Source organism: Gymnogyps californianus, chromosome 5, assembly GCF_018139145.2.
Source record: "Gymnogyps californianus isolate 813 chromosome 5, ASM1813914v2, whole genome shotgun sequence".
NCBI classification, from domain to species: domain Eukaryota; kingdom Metazoa; phylum Chordata; class Aves; order Accipitriformes; family Cathartidae; genus Gymnogyps; species Gymnogyps californianus.
This window is the reverse complement of record NC_059475.1, coordinates 14,064,758-14,087,893: the sequence shown is the minus strand read 5'-3', so window position 1 is coordinate 14,087,893 and position 23,136 is coordinate 14,064,758. Positions and strand designations below refer to the sequence as shown.

The 23,136-nt window shown below is 40.0% G+C and overlaps 1 protein-coding gene across 1 annotated transcript in view; it reads left to right on the top strand.

Moving 5' to 3' along the window:
- RRAS2 (RAS related 2) overlaps window positions 1-16,532 on the top strand; it is a 46,131-nt gene extending 29,599 nt beyond the window's left edge. Inside the window, exons 2-6 of the mRNA XM_050897158.1 lie at window positions 2,454-2,541; window positions 3,278-3,380; window positions 5,746-5,854; window positions 14,502-14,620; window positions 15,081-16,532. Of these exons, the coding sequence (XP_050753115.1) occupies window positions 2,454-2,541; window positions 3,278-3,380; window positions 5,746-5,854; window positions 14,502-14,620; window positions 15,081-15,168 (507 nt within the window). The 3' untranslated portion in view covers window positions 15,169-16,532. The remainder of the gene's footprint in view (window positions 1-2,453; window positions 2,542-3,277; window positions 3,381-5,745; window positions 5,855-14,501; window positions 14,621-15,080) is intronic.
- The last annotated feature ends 6,604 nt before the right edge of the window (window positions 16,533-23,136 follow it).

Here is a 23,136-nt window from a genome sequence, read left to right as displayed (position 1 = left end):
AGTCTGTTCTTAAGCTCTTGGATAGCACTTTTTGAGTCATGGATACAGGCAAAAGAAAAGACAAGAACAGTTTTGAAGGCTGTGTTTTTTCCTCTTTAAATCTTCAGAGAAGCAAGGTAAAGGGGCAACTTGTAGTTGGAACAGCATCTGCTGGGGGTTTGTTGCGTGGTGAGATGTTCTGCTGTCTGCTGGAAAACTTGAAGTTTGTTTGTGTGCTCCATTTAGGATGCCATGCCTGTTGGTTTGTTTGAATTTTTTGGGGGGACTTTGTTTGGGGTTTTTTTTGTTGTTGTTGTTGGGGAGGGTTGGAGGGAGGAGATTGCTCAGCCTGGGTGAATGTTCTAAACAAGGGAGAAACCATTTCTTATCCAGAAATTAGCAACTTGACTTACACAAAAGACTGTGAGAAAGGAGTGAATTACAGCATCTCATGTGTCACAGATATCTCTGGTGGGACAGATTGCTAGGATTTTATCCTTCTCAGAGAGGAACATGGTTGTTTTAATGTTATTGCTACCTAAAGGTAGCTGGTTACACGGTGGTGCCATTGATGCAGAGCGACTGAGACTACTGTGTAGGTGTATCCTGAGAGGACAGTTTACTGATGTCTACTTCAAATGCAAAAGAGATGTGCAGAGCTGTTCGGTGTCTCTGCTCTAGGGGTCAGCAGTTTTTCAGTGTGGTGTCAGATCTAAATAAATACATCAGCAGCAACCTGTACATACTCTTCCTGTAGCTAACTACATGATGGTGAGGTGGTGGTATATGAGCATAGGTTATATACAGTATACACAGCTGGTAAAGTGTGTTACAACTGGTGATGTGTTCTTCCCATTAAGGCAGCTGCAGCTCAATTCATGAGCTCTGCTGGGGAACCCAGGTCCATGCTGTTAAACCAGAAACCTAGCACGGACATGCCCAAATTGTGGGAGTCAGCCGGGTGCAGTCAGGACAGAGTACTGCAGCCAGCCCTCATGGGCGACTCCAAATTGAAGCCGGACAAGAACAAATACAACCACATTAATAAAACTGTATCTGCAAGAACAGAGTTAACTGTATTCTGCATTGACAGTGACGTGTCTGGAGAAGGTTAGTGGGCTAGTGCTGTAATTTCAGTTATTTCTTTTTTTTTTTTTTTTTTTGTTTTCCCTACTATGACATCTGTTAACTTGACTTTGGTAAGTTTAGAGGAACAGAGTGGTGTCTTGTTGGTATCTTTGAATTTGTGTGATGGGAAGGATGCTTCAGTGAGAACTATTAATTTTGACATGAATAAGGAGATGCACCCTATTTTTGGTGATATCTTCTTAATGCAAGAACACCACCCCCCTTTTTGGCTTTCTAGGAGCCAATATGTAGTTTTAAAGCATTCCTATTTCCTTACTGGCTTACAGAACTGAATAACGTACACAAGTAGTACTCCTTCAGTGACTGTGGCATTCATCTGGGTGCATACATGCCTGATGTGCTTGATTTCTGAACAGTCAGGGTAGTACACATCCCCAGTGCCTGCCGCATTGAGCACAGAGGGGGAGGAATTTGATCAGAGTTTGGATTTGTTATGCCAACGTGCTTTAGTTTTGGGTGAAGATAACTTTGGTATGACTGCATGCAAACTAAAAAATAATCCTTTGAAATCTAAACTTGTCTTCTTGAGATAGTATTGTTACCTCAGTATTCAATACCAGGTAAACCAGTCTCCAGAAAGATGTACCAGAATGCGCTTTGTTCTGCAGTTCAGGCGATAAGTAACAGACTGGCAGTATCTGGTGGAGCCTTGTGCTTAGGCAGTGGGTGACACAGGCATTTAATGGGTTATTCTGCTTTCAGGAGTTGTCTTTTTGGAGGGTGTCTATGCTTAAAGTCATTAAAACCGGGAGAGAAATCCTGGGAACAAGGATGATCCACTAAACTTTGTTCAGCTTACAAACTAAGTGCCAATAGCGTGGAGCTGTTGATAGAAATTGTTGTAAAACTGCTACAGAATTCTAGAAACAGCTGGGAAAATCCTGGCACTTCCTAGAAATTACTGCCTCTGGGAGCGGGGGAGGAAATCCTGGAAACTTCTGAGAATTCCAGAAAACTTCTAAACCTTACCAGAAGTTCAGAGAAACTTAGCAGTTACTAGAGACCTTAGAAGCTGCTAGAAACTAAAAGTTTCTAGGGATTCCTGCTGGGAAATTCTAGGAGTTACCAGAAATCTCTAGAAAATGTTAGAAATTCTGTGGGAATCCAGTAAATTCAGTGACTCTGCTCATAATTTCTACAATTTATGAGCTTTTACTAGGAATAGGAAAGCTGTTATCTGCTGTCTTTTTAAAGTGGCAAACAGTTGTACACGGGTAAAACCTGCTCATCTTCCCTAAGCTGTCAAGCATACAGTTTTAGCATCTTACTCGATGAGTGTCCTGTATGTGCTTGTCTTACACACAAACTTGTTTTATTTTCTGCAGTCCTATTTTGTTACGGATTATGATCCAACGATTGAAGACTCCTACACCAAGCAATGTGTCATAGATGAAAGAGCTGCGCGCTTGGACAGTAAGTAGCCTAGCTAAAGCGTGGTACTAACAGCCTGTAGCTGCTGCTGCCTGTGTTTACATCTATATGCATAAAATGTAATGCAGGTAAACAACTGTGCAGCGTGTGGTTTTTATGTAAGTGTGCGGCTGATAAAAGCTGCATACCTTTATTGTATTAATGAGATACCCAGGATTTGAAGTGCTTATGCTTTATGTATGTGTAAGTGTCTCTCTAAAGTAAATTGGGCATTTTTTGGAAGAATTGTTCCTGAAGCCTCAGTACCTACAAAACTAGGAGAATTTATGTAATTCCTGGCAGTTACCTGGGTGACATGGTGGAATGAAAAACACATTGCTTGGCTGTTGTGTGCTGCCTCTCCCAAGTGCAATATAAATGCTTTGCTTTAAGTTTCAGTTCTCCCTTGTCAGCAATTTCTTTAAGGACAAACCAGCAACCCTCCCAGCCCCCATCCCCAAATCTCTCTAAGCATTTTCCAGCTGTTTCAGCTGGTCGTGAATTGGCAAAAGTCCACCTAGCTTTGTTCAGTTTGTTTGGTATGTCTTGAATTGTTCAGTCAGTCCAAGAGCTTGTTGGGAGTCTTAGCAAAAATCTAATAGTATCTGTGAAAAGTGATTTCTGCTTAAGTACAACGTACAGGAGAGGCTCTCAAAATATCCTGTTAGGAAGGATTTTTTTCTCAGTCTATACTCTTAAGAACATGAACTGTAGTAATCAATGTTTTGCTTATGTTCAGTTCTGGATACAGCAGGACAAGAAGAATTTGGAGCCATGCGTGAACAGTACATGAGGACGGGGGAGGGTTTCCTGCTTGTTTTCTCAGTCACTGATAGAGGAAGGTAAGCCTGATGTCAAGTTATTAAAACAAACAAGTTGTAATTAATCTTAAATCGCTGCTTATCCTTTATTGAAATAATCTCAAACAGAAACATTAAGTATGCATTCACTCTTAGATTCTGTGGTGTAATGCTCTTTTAGCACTGATGAAAACCCATTTTAAACCAATCACTTATTGAAAGTATCTGTCTCTTGCAATAGATGACTTGAAAGCATACACAAAAAAATGACAACTCTATTCAAGCACTGCATTACAGTCCAGAATACTAGTTTCCTGGAAGTGACAGAAATTTAAACTAAGGGCAACATGCTATGATGTCTGATCAGTTCTTAGAAATATCCCCTTGCCGTGTGCTCGTCAATGTCGAGTGCCTGGCTCTGGATTTCTGAACAGGTGTATCCAGTTCACGATATGTCTCTGCATTCTTTTGCAGGCAGTGCTTACTCCCATGAATTGACTAGAACCTGCATAACTGGTTGACCACAGAGTTGAGATGAAATGTATCTTTTTAGAAGCTCACAGAGCTGGTCAGGTAGCTCCTGATCATTGTAAGAGTAGGAAACTGCCATGTATATACAGACAATCGCCTAATATTTTGGCTGTGATCTTCCTCCACTGAGCTTATCAGATATGTAGTAATAAAGGAGAAGTGCTCAGAGATCTGTCCTTCCACTTGTTTCAAGTTGCAACAGAAGAGCAATAAAATGACAAAAAAATTTGTCTGATTTTTTTTCCCCCTTACAGATTCAATCTAGACTCTAAGTTACTTCTGATCTTATTAACAGCTCTATCTATAATGAGAATTAAGATAAATATTCTATGGAGCATAAGCATGTTTCCATTGGATCTGTATCTTACACTTAAGAATGCTGCTAAATGGATAAATTCATCTTGATGTACTGTCCAGAAGAGACTTACACTTCTGTCAGAGATCTGGGTCTGTGGATTTAAGACATACTGAGCACTTGTGTTAGCAAAAATATTTATGTTACAGAAGACTGTAGATTTTTTTAAGTCAACATGTGAACTCCTTGGTTTGTCTAAAAATCTTAAGTTTTTGTTTGCTCTTCTGGCTAAGGGTCTGCCTTGATTTTAAGCAGGTCTTCACGCATTAAACCTGTGTATTGCTCTCCTCTCTGAAGTCCTTCAAAGACTTCTGAAGAGCAGAGTTTTCATTTTTGTTCTGATATCCATTTGATTCAAGACTTACCTTGCCTGCCAATGAAGTATCTGCCAGCAGTGTCTGTCCTGCTTGTGTGGTGGAAAGTAATTCTCAAGCAAGAAGAAATCTAGATGACTTGGTAACTTTCAACTCTCTTCCTCCAGTTGCTACAGACTTCTGAGCAAAGTATTAAAACAGCATATCTAAATGGAGCTCCAACTATGCTTAGTGGCATACCTTCCTTCTAATTCACCTTTCTTCTCATGATTGCTTTATATGGATGAGGTGGATTGGCATTGTCATGTCTGACTACGTAATTTTTTTTTTTGATGTGACTTTCTTGCTGATGATCATCTTGCTTTTAAATTTTGGCTTGCAAATCTAAGTGTAAATGGCTTCAGATTATATGCCTGGAATTAAATACAGTGCTCAGAGCCTGTGCTCCAAAGGATATGTGATTGTCTGCAAGCATCTGTGCTGAAGCTCCCTATGTAGTGATGTAGCTTTAACAGTGTTTACTTGAAAGCAGTGATTTTTTTATCTCCAAAAATCCTTAAGGCCAGAATTAGCTTGTTTACTATACTGTCCTTGGAGAAGCTTTCTGCTTTGCTCACCTTCCCTTAAGCACTGCTGGAATATTCCTTACTGCTTGAACAGCATCAGTACCTGGTATAACTTGGTAACTGGAGAGCTTTCTGATCATTTAGCCCTGCCATTTTTCTGTTCTTCAAGAAATAAAATTTTCCGGCTTTGATAACTTCCCCCAAAATTCCTAGAAGTAGCTGTGGAGGTTGCCAGCTGAAACTGATCACCAGGGTCTCTAGACTGTAGTTTGAATATTCTAGCCAGAGTTGAACTCCAAAGTCAATATTTGTAGAAGGGACTGTGGTTGCTTGATTCTCTGCAACACATTGGCATCCAGATCCCTCTAGATCGAGGCACAGTAAGCATTTTGCTTACCCTGCAGCCCCACCTAAGCCCAGTGCATAGCACACTGCTAACTTGAGGATTTTTTTAGTTTGAGTGTTGGATGATTCTCTAACTGGTCATGCTGTGACAGTGGACTCTGGAGTGCCTGCAGCTGTCTCTGCTTGTGTGGCATGGCAGGGCAAGTCCAAATACGTGACTCATCATTTCTGAACTTCTGCAGAACCTGAGAATCTATGAATTAGTACACTGATGCTCTGCTTCTATTCTTTTACAGTTTTGAAGAAATCTATAAGTTTCAGCGACAAATTCTTAGAGTGAAAGATCGCGATGAGTTTCCTATGATTCTAGTTGGTAATAAAGCAGATCTGGACCACCAAAGACAGGTAATTCATTTGCTATTAGTTACTGCTCACTTTCTTCTAGAAACTTTACAGTTTTCCTCCCAAAAATAGAGTGGGAACAATAAACAACTAAAAATAAATCATATCACACTAACTAATTCCAATGCAAGAAACACAACTACACTCAGTTTCTGTACTTGAAGAATCTTAGAAGCATGATGGCATTCCACATACAGCACATCTTCTGTCTGACTCAGTGGGTTTATGTTGAGACCAAATCTGTTCACATACAGAGTTGAGAGCTTTCTGTCATGACTTGATTACTCAGGCATGAACGTGTCTAATTCCTCCGTTCTGTTACTCACCATGGTGCGCTGTGCCAAGCAGAGTGCATTCCAGCACTAGCTCTAATGATCCTGAGACTTCAGTGCTGTTGCTTTTGCTGTTCACTGCTGTTATATATAAATGAGCAGCCATTCGCCGTTTTCTGTTTGGCCACTCATCTTCTGCATAACTGACTTGAAGCTTTAAAAGTTGGAAGTACAGCAGTACAATTACTGTTGTATTTATGTACCTTAATTACTAGTTTCAAAACTTTAATTTTTCAACTTCACCTCTAGTTGTAAGAGAACTTAAAAGATTTAGTTTAGAATGATTTGAAGAAGGAGCTTTACATTTGTTTTCCCTGTTTACTCTTGGTTTTTCATGAATCAAACTGATTTGAGCTAAAATGAAAATAATCTTACTACATCACCAGGAAAGGAACAGGTTTCAAACTTGTATTCTTCTTCAGCAGCTTATTTCAGAAGCTTAGTATTTTCTCCTGAGACAGTAAGATGACTCTTAAAGCTTGGTAGCAAACATGAGATTGATTTTTGTCTGAGTAAACTAAATATTACTAAAATTGCTATAATTATTTTAAGAGTGTCAGAAGAAAAACCCAGCTTTAAACAGTAAGATATTCTCGGATTTGTGTACCAGGACATGACTTGGTTTCTGTCCGCAAGTGCTTATGTAGGTTTTGTTCTTTGCTAAATAAAATGTTTTCTTTGTCAAAAACCAGTGGCTGGAACAAGAAAAAATTAGACTCAAAACAAATAATGTTAAAGAGTTTAGTGGGTTAGTATGTTGTTGTGGGATGAGTTTCTTGAATACCACATAAAACCTTCAGTATAAAAAAGTTCCTGTTGAGTACGCTCCCTTGATTGTCACAGCGTCTTTAGCCTGGAACCTGTGTATAAAGGTCATGACAAAATTAAAACCTATGCTGAAAGATACTGTCTTGAAAGAAGCTTTCACAGAAGTAGCTCACGAACTCATCAGAAGCAACTTTATGTACTCACACATGCACAGAACTATCAGCCTGTCCCTGAGACAGACGTGAAACTCTTTCACTCTTCAGTTACCTCATGCCCCCATCAAAATTCCCAAATATAACCTTTCAGGTCCTGGAACATAATGTACTTTTATCTCATGCACAAATGTTGGCATGGAAACCATGTAGGTGAAACTGAACTGTTCTGCAAACTGTAATTGCTGAAGGACAAACATCCAGATGCTTTGGGAGGGAAATAACATCACTGCTGTCAGCCCCAGTTCTCGGAGGATACCGGCAAATGTAGCTGGTAATCCTGTAGATCCATTTCTAGAAACAGTTATGAGAAACTGAACATAACAGAAACTGTCCTCCGCCCTCCTAATGTTATTATACTGCATCTGTTTCTCCTTTAAAGGAAGAAAGAGGTGTCTGTCACCTGTTCTCCTGCTGGTCCCTCTGTACCTGATTCCTAGCTGCTTTTTCAGATGATGATGGGCTGGTACATGTTCAAGCTCAAAGCAGCTGTTTTCAAATTGCCTAACTTTGCAGTTTTGCTGCTTATATCTCAACACAAATAAAAGCATATATCCCCAAAAGCTTATTTTACTTTTTATGGCTATATTAATTGCCTTAATTGATTAGATGCTGACGAGCATAAGTTTTGGTGCCATCACTCACACAAATTGGTGGATTTGTGACTTCCATCGTAAGTTGGGGCTTAGACAGCTGTAGCTGAAAAAGCACTTCTAGGTTTGCTGAAGCAGCTACTATGTGTTCTTAACTCTTCCCTGCCCCTTCCCCCATCACATGGTGTGTTTCAGTTGGCCTTAAGTCAGTCTGAAGGAATGGTTTGGGGATGCTGAGCTGACATAATCAGTCCCCAGAAGGGAGAGGCTCCCCTCCCTCTTAACTTCACGTTCCTGCTCTTTCCTTTGCTGGCCCTAGCTCTCACTTGAAGCACTTTCTGAGTTGAATCATCTCTCTAGACAGGGAGAAAAACAGATGAGCTGGAATGGCTTTCTGGGACCTGTGTGAGTTAAATCAGCTTGCAGAAAGATTTGAGTGCCAGCGCTAGAAGCATGGGAAGGGGTGGGACTGTGGCTCGGAGCAGAGCAGGGAGGAGTTGGGGTGAGGGGAAGAAAGTGAGACCTCGCCTTTTGGCAGCAGCAAGCAGTTAGATGTTATCAGCTGGATGTGAAATGCAGCCAGAGTCTCCGCTTCATCGGTGGGGTTGTTTCTGCTCCATCACGTGAACTCTCGATGCAGGCATGCAGTCAGTGAGTTGGACCAGCTTGCTGATCTGGCTGAAAACTAGTCCTGCCACCATGTCTCTCCAAGTATGGAAAAACTTCAGCCTGACAAGCAAGGTCATCCTGCTTGGCTACAGATCTGCTGCACAGGCAACTGTGATGGGAGGTCTGGGGGCAAAGGCAAGAGTACTCCCTCGCCTTGGTTAGGAGTCCTGGGGTGCGTGGGAAGTGTGGGGTGCCCCCAGGCTGTAACTTGTGGGCAAAAATGTGAGAAGTGGTAGTCCTCTGTGTTCTTGCATTTTCAGTCTGCTGGTGTGTCAGGCCTCACTTTGGTTACACCGAAAACTTGGTCAGCCAGGCTAGAGTGTTACACTGCAGTCCTTCTACTTATCTGGCAGTTCTACAAGAAGTTGTCTTACTTTCTTAACTTGCTTAATCACGAATGTACATTTTTCAGGTTCAGAATTTAAATAGCATTTTTTAGAAATTCAGGAAGCTGGGTATGAGTTCTTAAAGCAAAACTACTTGTATTCAGCATCTGCCTTCTTTTTCTGAAAGACAGGAGGCAAACCAGTGAAATAATAGAGAACACATGCTACCTCTGAGAGCATAAAACTAAGTTAAGGACAGTAATTTAGTGTGTGTTTTGATCGGCAAATGATACTCAATAGAATTAACACACAAATCTTCCTGGAGTCCAAAAGAGTTAAACGTGGACAAAAGTTTTGGATGTCTCAAGGGTTTGACCACACCTTTATGCAAGTAACTGTGTTTTGTAGTTGAACACAGTACAGAGTACTGTCATTATGATGCCATAAATTTGGAAGCAAATGATGCATAATTAATAATCCTTGCATGGTTGCAACTGTTTCTCAGGAAATACGTGAACTGGGTTGTACAGCAGAAGGGCACAGACAATAGTATGATCTTGATGAAGTGTTGGGGCATACCAAAGGTGTAGTCTAAAATAGGGGTGGCTGTAATATACTATAGGTCAGTTCACAGGTGTTTTTGGAAGAAGAGAGGTGAAAGAGGGAGCTTGAAATAGCGATAGAGTAATAACTGTATGGATTAATGGAGTTAAGTAGACTTCTTGTAATTTTGTCTCCTTTGTGGTATGGGAGTTAAAGTCCTCAATATGCACAGGTAAGGTTGACAAAGAAAAATGAGTTATTAGAGGACAAGCAAGCATTAATCTTTAGAATGTCCTTGTCTGATAAGGAATAAAATTACCAGTGTTTCCAGATTCCCCAATCAGTCACAGATTGGTGGCTGTGAAACCAAAATTGAAGCACCATCTCTCATTGCTGTTTCCTCAAAGTAAATGCTGTGTAGCAGTCTTTCTCTTAAATGGGTTAATTCCGTACAACTCAAACACTGGATATTTCTACAGTAAGACAATTCAGTAGAGCACCAGATGTTTTAGTAATAACCACTACTGATGGAGGAGTAGACTTGTCAGTGCAGGATATATATGACTTTTTTAGATAACTGCTAGCTTAAACTGCGTCAAGTCTGATCATTCCCCAGATGGCAGGGTTTCAAGGAAAATCCAAGTTGCAACAGGAAAGTGCTTGGGTTTCATTAAATGCTAGTTTTTGCTTTTGCATCATGGCTGAATTAATACAATGACCTGGTGCTCATGATCATCTGTGCTGCTAGATACCTTTAAAGCAAGGTTTTAGAGAGGTCCATGTGACTTCAGTTTATGAATAGACAGATGATGAGCAAAGCTGATGATGCCAGGCAAGCAGCCTCATGCTTTGACCTTGATTGGTATCAGCCTAGATGCTAGGAAACAAGCAGTTAATATGTTGGTTTTGCAGACTCACTGCTTCACAAATAGTTTGGCCTGATGTGGCTTATTCCAGGGGGTGGACGGGTACAGGGACCTGGGTGATGGCCTACCTGAATTCATTAACATTTCATTTTGGTCTTTCTCTTAACTGTTGTGAACTTGTATGAAAGTGTGACAATAACCTCTTGAGGTGGTAGATTTTATGGCCATATACAATGATGCCTCTCTTCTCACCGATGGATCGTACCTTCAGGCAAGCCATGGGAAGACCTGATTCTGAGCTTTATAGATAACTAGCAATCAGGCATCTGATGCAGTATTTGAATACAGCAAGTCAGTCTGCTTGAATATGTCAGTGCTTCATAACCACAGTTTTTGTGTACCAAAGTGACCTTTTGTATGAGACTGCAGACAAAATAGAATTAGTGCATAGTGAACTACCCCTACAGGGGAACATTATGGTAGCCCACTGTAAGCATGAACGAGCAGCACTTGTGGGTGGGCTGGTGAGGCAGAAAATCAGGATGACAGATGCACTCTTCAGGAGTGATGGGGCTCTCGGCAGGAATGGGCAGTGTTTCTGTGCAGGGAGCACTGTAGGGTGACCACAAGGAGGTAGAAGTGGATTCCTCTCAAACTTGAGGAAACACTTAACTGTTACCTGCTCACGCAAGTACAACGTGGCCCTTAGTCTTGCGTGAGTGTGCAGGCAAAATACAGATGCGGTGTTAGGTTAGGCAGCCTTGTAGAGTTGCTTTAGGTGGAGGAAGGAATAGAAACTTCAGAAATGAATATATTTCTGACAGTTCTCAGATACAGTAGTGAAGAGGGAGGGCTGTGTGAGATATGTTCACAGGATTCTTGTGCAGATACTGAAACAGAAACTTTCGGTAAGAAGATTGTTAGCTTAGGGAGTTGGGGAATAAGCTTTTCCATGTTTGACTTGCTCACTTAGATCTTCTATAATCATGTTTAGTTTGAGAAACTTTTACCAAATGTCTGAACAGCGTGAATGAATGATATCCAAAAAGAAACAGTAAAATATCCTATAGCAAAGGATAAGCATTGTGATTCCCATTCATACTCAGCCTTAAGCTTACCAAAACTAAGATCTTCACTGCAGAACCAACACACACACATGTACACACACAGTTACTACCAGAAAATCTGTGGTTCTCTTTACTTTTGTCAAAATAAAACAGTGTTCTTTGAAGAAAAAGGATTTAGTTTTTATTTTGTTGGTGATGTTTAGTAAGCTCTCCCATCACACTTACTGAAAAGCCTGTCATGACACAAGATTGTCGTTCTTGAGAAGGGAGAATAAAAAGATGTAAATTCATATTTTTGTTTTCAAGTATTTCTATATTTGTACTTACTACATTTCCCTCAGCTTTGAAAATGGAACTGGTATGGTCTGGCCCCTAATTTAGAGCTTGGGCACTGCAAATGCTTCCATAGTGTGCCCAAAACCAAATATTTTTTTAAACTGACTTTGAGGTCGCTAAAATTGACCACAAAACTACTTGACAGTATACTTGTAAGATTTACAAAAATATTATTTTGGAATTAAGCGCTTACAGATATTCTAGTAAGTACAATAAGGACTTCAATGTTGCATCTATAATATTTTAAATGCAGAATATTGTGGAAGTGTAGCTTGACTTTATTACAGTGTTAGTTTGACTTGTACCTCTAATGTGCTTTAGATATAATAATGAAGAAAATAGTAACCACATATGTTTGAAGACTGGGTTCAGTTTCTTCTCAGGCCTATACATTCCTTCCCAATTATTTATTTTTATTAGACTTTAGCCTCTCACTTTCTGGGGCTACAGTAGACTGTGGAGGGATGAAGAAAAGTAAAGGGGGTTAGTTTTGCAAAAACTGCCATATCCATACTTGAACTTACTTTTGTCTGGTGAGTGAAGCAGAGATGCATAGAAGGTTCTGGAAGCCCTGATGCAAACTTTGGGGGATTCTGCAATGTCATTGATGTGCCAGAAAACAGCTACGAATGTTTCTTAAAGTGCAGCCTTCATAAGCTTTGGAATAAGGGTATTTCAACATCTGGGGCTAGAGAGGAAGGTGGAAGTGGATTTGTTCTAGGTAGTGGAGCAAAAATGTTGAATATCATTCAGTTTTCAGACAGCAATGGAAGATTGAAGGATCCCAGTCATTCTCACTTTGTGCCCTGCAGTTAAAAATGCAGTTCCAGTAGTTGATCTTGGGGTTGGGTTGGTTTTGAGGGTATTTTTTAGCTTCAGCTAATGGTAATAACACTGAAATAAATGTAGAGTTTATGTGAGTGTTTGAGATCAGCAGATGCATCCTGAGTTACTCCAGCTAATGGCACAAGGTGCTGGGTGCTCTTTGTAGAGCTTCATGAGGGTTTAATAGGGGCAACCCTCAATTTGGCAGTAAATGTATGAATATAATATCAGTGGAGGTGCTAAGGACAGAGGAATCAAACACATTGAGATGCCATGCATGAAGGCTCTCAAACCGTGTGTGTAGCTGTTAGGAAATTTTTTGCAAGCTAAAAAGTACTTCTATATCTTGCACTGTGGTGAACGCTGCCAATGATGCTTTCCTATTCCCATCTATTTCCATTTCTGTGTAGCTTCTTAATCTAAGTGAATATCTGAGTGCCTTTTCAAAACTAAATTAAAAATAAACCCTCATTTTTTTTGTTCTCATCATTATCAGTTCTCTACGTGCTGGTTTAACATTTTTCTGTGAAAGCAGTGTAATCTCTGACATTTCTTCCATTAGCCATTGTCTTGGCAAGATCTGTTGTACTTCCTTTTATCACTGAAAGCTGCCCTTTCCTCCCTGGCCCTGTGGGTGACCTTATCGTTGAAGCCTTGCGTGCCTTGCACTGCTCAGGGTGGCCTTCTGTTGTCTGACCTTGTTGCTTTCTACTTCATCCAAAAATATGCAGTGATCTCCTTTGGTTTTGCCCTGTGACCAACTTATTTGTCCTTCCTATAATGGTCCACTAGCTTCCTGCCTTCTGCTTTATTACTTTAAATTTTATACCAACTCTTTATGACGCTCATTATTTCCTCTTCGTCTCCCTTTCCTCTCTTGTCCCAGGGAGTCAAGAGGTAGACAGAGTTTCTTTAATATCTCTGGATAGCCTGAAGGCTTCATGGATTTTTAGATCTCTTGTAATTTAAGCTATGTTTAAAACTGGCTGTATTAATGTTTTGCTGTGTCATAAATAGATTTTTTTTAATGACTTTTATTAAGATTCAGAAGCTAAACATCAGTTCTTGTTTTAAAAGTAGTAATCTGATTATTTTCTCTAGGTTTAGCTGGGACAGGGAGAAGGTGAATTTAGCAATAGTATTCACAGTTCTGTTAGTAATCCAGCAGATGTTGACTGAAGCACTTGCTTTGAGGAGGAGTGAGGGACTCTTGTCTGCCTGTGAAGGAAAACTTGGTCTTCTTATGCAGAACTGAAGTCAAGACGAGGCAGCTGCAGTGAGGGAAATTCCTTGGAGGGTCAGTCTTTGTCTATTTGTTGTGGTTTAACCCCAGCCAGCAACTGAGCACCACACAGCCGCTCCTCCCTCCCAGTGGGATGGGGAGGAGGACTGGGGGAAAAAACAAAACTTGTGGGTTGAGATAAGAACAGTTTAACTCAAGTAAAATAAAATATAATACTAGCTAATAACAATAAAAATATAACAATAATAATAATTGCAATGAAAAAGAATATCTAAAAAAGAGAAATAAAACCCAAGAGAATACAAGTGATGCACAATGCAGTTGCTCACCACCCACTGACTGATGCCCCAGCAGCGATCCACCCCTCCTGGCCAACTCCCCCCAGTTTATATACTGAGCATGACGTTCTATGGTATGGAATACCCCTTCAGCTATTTCAGGTCAGCTGCCCCGGCTATGCTCCCTCCCAGCTTCTTGCACACCTGCTTGCTGGCAGAGCATGGGAAACTGAAAAGTCCTTAACTTACCATAAGCGCTACTTAGCAACAACTAAAGCATCAGTGTGTTATCAACATTATTCTCACACTAAATCCAAAACACAGCACTGTACCAGCTACTAAGAAGAAAATTAACTCTATCCCAGGACACTATTGCAGAAACTTTTTTAATAAAGTCTTCACTTGCATTTGAAAAGACATATTATGTGGATTTGTTCCCCGGTTGTATTATGTGGACAGTGTAGAAACTGTTCTGTGGCCAAATAAGCATTATTGTTTGAGGGAAATAGATCCTTAACATGCATATGCATTGTCTACTGATAATGAATGTGCCTGCAGAAGCCTTGAACTTAATGATTGATGTCTGTTACAGGTGACACAAGAGGAAGGTCAGCAGCTAGCACGGCAACTTAAAGTAACATACATGGAAGCCTCAGCAAAAATCAGATTGAATGTAGACCAAGCTTTTCATGAACTTGTCAGAGTTATAAGGTATGATAACTTCAGACCAGATAATTAATGTTCCTACATTAATGGATAGCTACAGCAAATGTGTTGAAATGTAGTGGGAAATCACTGAGAAAATTCTGCCTGCTGTTACCTGTAAACTTTGACCAATGGTCTCCATTATAAAATATTCCTGTGTATTAGGAAAAATGTTTACATGAATGTAATACGTATGTGAAAGAGAATTTATTCACCTTAATCTCTCAGATTTTATTGATCACCCAATAAGTAAGCCTGATAAACTAAATCTGAGATTGGCCTTCTGTAAAAAAATGGAGTTTCTTAAAACAAAAAACACCAAAAAACCTGTTACTTATTTAATCAGTAGTTTGAGTGTCAAAAGACAGACCATCCTCTGTAAAAGTGTAAAAACAGTAACTCTAAATACAGTAGTTATTTAACTGAAAATGATTTTATGAATTTAATTTGAAATATCTGTTTCTAGGAAATTTCAAGAACAAGAGTGCCCTCCTTCACCAGAGCCAACACGGAAAGAAAAAGACAAGAAAGGCTGCCATTGTGTTATTTTCTGAGAATCCCAAGAACCAAGCTATCAACTGCCAGATTATTTTTTTCTTTCCATCATTTTACATCACTTCTGGTATTGGTCTAGCCTTATATGTGCATGTCCTAAAAGTGGTCACCAGAATAGCCTTAGTCCAAGAAGCTGGCAGAATAGTTCTTGAAGAAGACTCCATCATCATGGGGCAGACTTCAAAACAAAACACTAAGGCTGCTTCTTTAATACCACAGTTCCTTCCTTCTCTCCCTTAAGAGCTTGCACCTTGTGGAGTTTTATTCGCAAAGGAGATGAAACAAAACCATGTAGGACAAGGTGTTGAAGTCACGCATAAGTTGTCTCTTGTGAATTAATTTATTTTTACTTCTGACATTTCATTAGCTATTACAAAGACGTATATTGAAGTATAGAGAATACTTTTAAAAAAAGGGGTGGATTGGCTTTTTTTGCCCTCAGTTAAATTAGACTTGAGTATTCAGCTAGCCTTAAGAAACCTACACTGAATTTCATTGTCAGCAAAAATTTTCATCTCTCTTTTATGCTGCAGTTTTATTTCAGTGGCCAAAACAGTCTACTGTATTTATTTTATGAATCCAGAACAGCTACAGGATGATTACTACTACTATTAGGATATGGCCAAATACCTGAGCTCATTCTGGATTGAGGCATTTCAGCTTATTAAGAAATTTCACATCATTTATTTGGAAAGAAATTGTGTCTTCCTTTGTATTTCTGGGTAAGGGATTAAGGAAAATAAAATTGTAGCTGTTTTTGTTTCATGTGATATAAAAATGAATTTGATCTTTCCATTGTCAGAGATGGTTAAATGTTTTTGCTATATACTTTTATACATTATTTTCTTATCAAACTAGTTAACAAGTATTTTTATATGTTTGTAAGCAAATATGCTTTCACAGCATAACTTGTGTATATGTAAAGATGAGTATTTAATTCTCACAGTTCACTTTTAACTGACAAAATGTGGGATTTGCCAAACTCTGGTAGACTTCTCCTTACTCTTCCGGTTATACTCAAGAATGGCCAATTACGTGCCTGCCCAACACACCCATAGAGTAAAATCTAGTGTTGTGTTTTAATGAATTTTGGTATCCCTTACTAAAGACTGACCATTATGTGAATTATTAAACTGTAAGACTTCTAACTGATTGTTTAGTTAAACTGTGGATGGTTGTTTAATTTTGAGTTCTGTGGATTGTGTTTAAACAATTCAAGAGTATGGTCCCTGATATTGAAATACTGAGTGGTATTGCACAGTTGTCACCTTACTGAATGTGTCCAACAGTTCTTTGAAACTTGATTATTAAGCAAACCCTTGTATAACTTCAGGTGCTAGAATTAAAGATGATCTAACCATTATCGGGGGTAAGCACATTGCCTCTTTCTGAATCTCTTCCAAAACCTGAATATTTTGGGGGTCGGGGGGAAGAAGGGGGTGATGGGACCTGGTTAGGAGATAGATATGCACATCTGCACAACCTTTCTTCAAGCTTGGAAGTAATGAAAAGCCATTTCTATTTAAATCATGATAGATGATAAAAGCTGATCTTTGTTTTGACTTGAAGTATGTAGTCAGTTGTCCAATCAACAGTTCTTGTGTTTTCAGGCTATGCTCACTGTCAGGTGCTCTGCCATATATCTGTAAAAGTCTGCTGAGAAAACAGTCCTTAAACAAGTTCCAGTTACCTTTACAGCAGCAAAGCATTAAACTTAGAAGTAACACTAGCGCCATGCATAGCAGAGGGATTTAAGTTTTTTATGTAATTTAGATTAGGTTGTGTAATACTGTTTTGAGAGAGTGGGTAGCTTCACCTCCCCGCTCCCCTTCAAATAAAGTTACTGGTTGATGAAAGGCTGTTTATGAATAATGTGTAGAAGATCCAAACAAGAAGTTACAGTGGAAGTACATTTGGGAGATGGATTACATTTTTCAAGTCAAATATAAGAAATTACAGCCTGTAGCAAACACCACGTGTTTTCTTAAGTATGTAAAGCTCTCTGGATTTAAGTCACTAAATGTGTGGCATTAGAATGAGTTAAGACAACAAATTGCAGCATGTGTGTTGAGACTGAATTTGTGAGGTGCCAATATCTTTGTTTCATCAGTTTTTTTCCTTTTTTTAACCTTTCACTCATACTTTCACTCATGATAGATTGGTTTTAAAATAGTAGACAGTTACATAGATAGGTCTTCTAATATGTAACTCTCTAATTTATAGAGAAGGTGGAGAGCACCACACCCTTGCTTTTCCTCATAGGGAAAGCAGAATAGCTTTGAGGTGGTTGATGCTAAGCAACCTACTCCTGTCTGCTAAGCCACGTTGTAAACATGGTAAACTTTATAAACAAGTTAAACAGAAGTGGGACCACCAGCTGCTGCTATGGAGGTCTGCTCTAAGTTTAACTAAGATTATATTCCTGTGCACGTGTTTTTGAGGCTTCTATGGGAGAGAATGTGCAGGGACGTCTTTGTGTAATGTTACGGTCTCTTTTTGAGACTGGTTCATATATGGCACTTTAAGGAGCTGTTAAATGTAGGCATTTTGATCCTACTCTTTAGACTTGAAGTAAGTATTTAGAAAATAATGGGGTTTGGCCAGTACTGGTGATCTAGGTGGTCGTGAGTTTGAAAGGTATTTCTGTGATGTGCTTTTCTAATTGTTGTACCTGAAGGTAATGGTGAAAAATGGAGCTTCTGTCCCTAGCGTGGAGCTTGCAAAGTGCAATAGAGACCTTGTCAGTCTTCTCAAAGGTAGTAGCCCCAATCTAGATGCCTTGGATTATTTGTGAATTTACAAAATTGCCACCTTGCTGTAGGATAGCAGTTTAGCTGACAACCTGAGAGAGTTTCTTATGACTTTACCTGGCAGAAGAAATGCTTAAAGATTTGTTGCTTATGTTTGTAGTTACTTCAGTTCAAGGCCACATCCATAAATCATGTAATTTCACAGTTCAGGAATTTGGGGTGCTTAAAATGTATCCACAAATGACCTCCTGCTCCTTCTAGAGCACAGAGGAGGCTCTGGATCTTTGTTTCAAAGCACAAAACTTGCCTCTTTGGAATCTCACACTACTGAGCCTGCTACTCCACTGGATGAGGAGGATTGACCTGCTCATAGGCAAAAGCCTTTTTATGCAATTGGTGAAGTTTTATGGGTGGTCCAGAATCGGGGAAGAGTTACTTCCATGTAAGTACACTGTAGTTCGTTATGCCTGCTCTGGTTAATTATATTTGTTTTCTCTGACCTAGCAACTCTTCTGCATCAGTACTCACATGCTAACTAACATACAGGTGAAGAGGAGACTTTCCAAAGTATTACATTGCCGCCTCTAAAATCTGCTCTCTTTTGTGGCACGGCCTGTTCAGGGGCAGTAGAGCCACTGATATGGATTGTTCAGAAAAGAGATACATAAAAGGTAGGACTAGTTGCTTAGTCTGTTTCTAGCCTGTTGCTTTGAGCATCTGGCTGAACTGGGTGAATGCAACCGGTCAGCCTTTCTGCTGCAGGTTAAAACTAACCTAGTGTCGTAAAACTGCAGAGCTGTGTCGGCACGTGAGGTGAATGATCTTCCTGTCAAAGTTGTTTTCCTTTCAGTTTTCTAATAATACAAGTTTGCAGTGTCTCGCAGCGTGCAGGGGATGTGGTACAATGCACCCTGGCAGTGCCCTCCCTCTTCCTGCAGAAGAAGGAAGGCTCCTCCGCCACCTCCTTATTACACTGACTAGTATTGTGGGCCCTGTAGAAGTGCTCGGTGTTTAGACTGTCAGGCAAGAGGCGATCAGATAAGTGCCCTAAGCGAGCCTGGCTAGCCCAGTGTAGGAGCATGTAATGAGATGAGCTGTTGTAAAAAGGGTTAATAAAGCAAGGTACATTTGGAAGGAGTTAACACCCACTACTGCCAAGGAAAACTCTGACTTTACGCGTGGCTGTGTGGTTAGTCATCATTGATAAAGTTCAAGTCTAGATTCAAACAAAAATATTAGCTAACACTCTTCTGACATCGGTTTATGTGACAAGATTTCACCCGTGGCATAGCTGTAGCCATCATTGACTGGCCTTGCTGCGTAATCTTGTTACAAAGCTTTAATGAGCTTATTCCAAACAGAAGATTCCTAAGTCAGTCACCACAAGCCAAGCACTGCCAAAAGTTAACTGCACTTATTATTTAGAAGTTTATTGCCTGGAAAAGCTCAGGAATCTGCGAAACAGGGAATGTGTTTGTTCACTTGACTTAGGCATAGATTTTGCAAGTTGATTACCGTCATGTAGCAAAACCATGGTAAAAGAAACATTCAAACTGAATTTAGAAACACACTCAAGCGGGAAATGCAGGGCCATGGTGGTGTTTGCTGTGTTACTCAGCTGACCCGCTGCAGGGCAGCAGTGTTTGCCAAAACCTGAAGGCTGAAAGTCGTTAAGATGGGCTCTTGCTCAGAGCATCCCGAACGGTAAATGCAGTGCTTACCGCTTTGTAAATACGGCTTTTCTGCCGTACTTACCTGGTTCTATTGGAAAGCTAAGTTAAAATTGCAGGCTTGGAGCAGGGTTTTAAGTGGGGGTAAGGAGAAGCATGTTCAAGGTCTTAATCCCTGTGTTGTGTGGCACGTGTTGTAAGGCCAGAAAACTTGTGAATGTTCTCAGTATTCAGATACTCTGATAGAGCTCTGTCCATGGGAACATTGGTTGAAAGGAACCAATTTTTGTTTTTAAAACTTTGTGGCTATCTAGGCCGCTTTCTTGAACTTCTAGGCTTTCGTTCATGCTATATGAGGAACAGTAGGAAATGGGAAAAATCACCGAGAAGTGATAATGAAGGGAAGAAGAAGGAAAATAGGCTTGGTACTTTTCCTATGTTGTAGCCTGAGTGCATGCAACAGATTGGGTGCAGAAATGAGGATGGGTAGGACTGTCTTAGTAGCCTTTAGCTGGGAAGATAAAGAGCTTTAAATGAGAAGCAGCAGATGTGGAAAAGGCAATGGATTAAACTACAAGGAGACTGTAATACCCAGAAACAACATTGTGAATGTGTGGTGTGCTTGCTTTATGTAGGTCTGCTACTAGATTTTAAGACTGCAGTTATTTTGGAGAGCTTGAGAGATTTTTGTGGATTAAATATGAAGGGCAGATGATGTCCCAACACAAAAGCTGAATTGGATTAATGCATGTAATACAATTAGTAATGTTCCTGAGCCAGCCAGGAAGTAGTATGTACAACTAAATGCATTGTCTTGCTGCTGGAAAGCAAATACCAGTCTGTTGCTACTTTTTAAACTTGATCCTGTGAACTATAGTGAGATACACAGAATATTTGGTACTCACTAATTTGTAGTGACATGAGCACGTCATAAATTACTGCATTTTTAAAAAATGCGTCTGACATGAAAGTATTGTAGAGAGGGAGAAGTTACCATAGCAAAGTACGGGCACCAAAAATGCAAGTAGAGGCAATGATAAAACCTCTTAGTTCCTTGTCTCTTAGTCCTAGGCATGAATTAATGCATACTAGAGACAGTTTTAATTTCACTTGAACTGGACTGCTGAAGAGCAACAGTATGGTAGAAATACTCCTCTGAATGCATCTCACGTTTCTTGTGACATGTAAAAAATGAACTTACTCTGGTGATAGGAATACCTTATATGCTTTAAAAAGTATTCTGTAAAGCAGTGTTTTGAGACCTATCTGGGACCATATATCCAGTCCACCATGCAAACATAACACAATTTTGCTCTCACTGTAAGAAGCTGTAACCTGCATAGGTAAGACAAGCACTCTTAAAAAAGAAGGATCTGCTAGGAGTGAATGGTGAATTATCTTTTTGTTGTGATGATTTCTTTATAAAGCAATGGAGTTGCATAGGGAATCCACCTCTAAGCAAGGGATGGAAAGGTGGGATAAAAAAAAGGTGGTAAGAGCCATGTGGAGTGAAGTGAAGGTGAAGGCATAAGGAGGGGGAAATGCTAAAGAAGGCTGCTGGCTACGGGCGTGGAAAGTTCAACCAAAGCTGTAGCAGCTCCTCGGTGCTCACCCCCTGTGCTCCTGCAGCTGCTCCGAAAGGGTGGCCTGTCCAAAGGGCTCTATGGGGGTAGGGGGGTGCTGCCACCAGATTGCTCTGGCCCTAGAGGGGGGCTGCAATAAAGTCTGCTGTAGATGTGAAACGCACGGGAAACTATTTTATTGACAACCACAAGATGTCACTATTGGTAGGCATACATATGTATTTAAAGGGCTTTTAAGTGCTGCTTTTACCGAGACCCTTGTACAGAATTAAGGTTCTTATTTTTAAACGCAGGGTAGGGACGAATGACAAGAACCATAACAAAGCCGTTGATCTGTAATTAAACGGGGCCATGTGTCAGTGCTATTTCAGAGTATTTTGTTCTGCAAACTCTGTAAAATCCGGATGGTCAGTAGCTAGGGAAAAAACAGTGATTTATAAATAGTGGTTGTGAAGAAATTAGTGTGAAAAGCAGAAAAGATGCTTGCAATCTAAAACATCAAATGCATGTTAATTACAATATAGTACAAATACAGGAGAAAAAACAAGTAATCTTTGTATATCATTAGTAACGTACAATTTGCAGTCAGAAAGTTATGTATAAACACTTCATGTTCAGCTAAATAATACATCTAAATGAGGATTACTGTTAACATGAGAAAAATGTAGTCCCTCTCATCTAGGCACCAGTCCTGGCATTTCCCTGAGGACTAGAGAAATGTCTAGAACGCTGTGCTGACCTTTGAAAGTGAAACAAAGTTCTCATGCTTTTCTCCTTCCTACTGCAACTTTCAGGCAACACCTGCTGTGACTTTTAAGCAGTAAGAGTTCACGTGTGCTCTAATATTTCTCCTGCAAACTGTAAAATAAGACTGTCCTTTGTTGCCTCTCAGAAGAATGTCATATTCCTGAACTGCTGGGTTCTTGTCTCACCATAAAAGCCATTCTGTCCTATCACTTTCCTTGTGAGACTAAGCCATTCTGTGTCTCGAGCTGATTTTTATTTACGAAATAATTAAGTGCTTTAATGCAATTACGAAGTACCGCACTGGCAATATGACCTGGTACCTCTTCTACTTACATAGTCATCCCTCTCATTCGAAAGGCTGACTTTTGGACATTCTGAGGGCTACCTTTTCAAGGTTTTAGAAAGTATTATATGCTTGCTGTAACTTTTTGTTCCTCCCTGATCCCACTTTTAAAATATCGATTTATCTAGTTGCATTTCTGGGAAATGGGAGGGAGAATACCTTGTGAATTCTGAATGTTTTGGTGGTACTTTTTTTTTGTCTTGTGGATTCCTAATGTGCAAGTTGCACGCTGATGTTGCTCACCTCTCTACTCCAGTTGCTGTTATGAACTATGCCTTTAATAGTCTTCTTAGCTTCTTGATCTCTTTTTGTAATTAAAAGGAAGTGAGACCTCTCCTGTTTATCTTTCTCTTAAACAACCAACTTGAGATCATTCAAATCCTTATTACAATACCCAACTGAATGAAACTATTGACATCCGCCAGGGTCTAATACCACATTTTGTTGGTTTTATAAGGTGTGTGGGAAGGCATCTGTCACCGCCAAGTCCTAAGGTCTGGGCTGTATCACTGCTGATCTGTTTTTATGCAGTGCTGCCGGGAGCTACTCTGTGATGACTTCTTCCCAGTGGTATTATTTCTAATGTCTTTGGAGAGCTCTGGGTTTGCAAATAGAGAATCCACACCTGTTTCCTACTTGTAGCACCAGAGCAATCCCTTAGTACTGGCAACTACTGTTTGAAGTCTTCATATTACTAGGACTGAATCTGACTTACTCTTCCAAACTATTTCATAGTTAATATGCTGCAGACAATTCCTCTCTGGTTTTGTCTTTCAAAAGTTGTTTGACTTGCTGAACAACAAAAACGGGGGACTGTTGCTGAATGGGATGAGTGATTTAGTGACAGTAGACACAGGTACGGCTGAGGGACCCA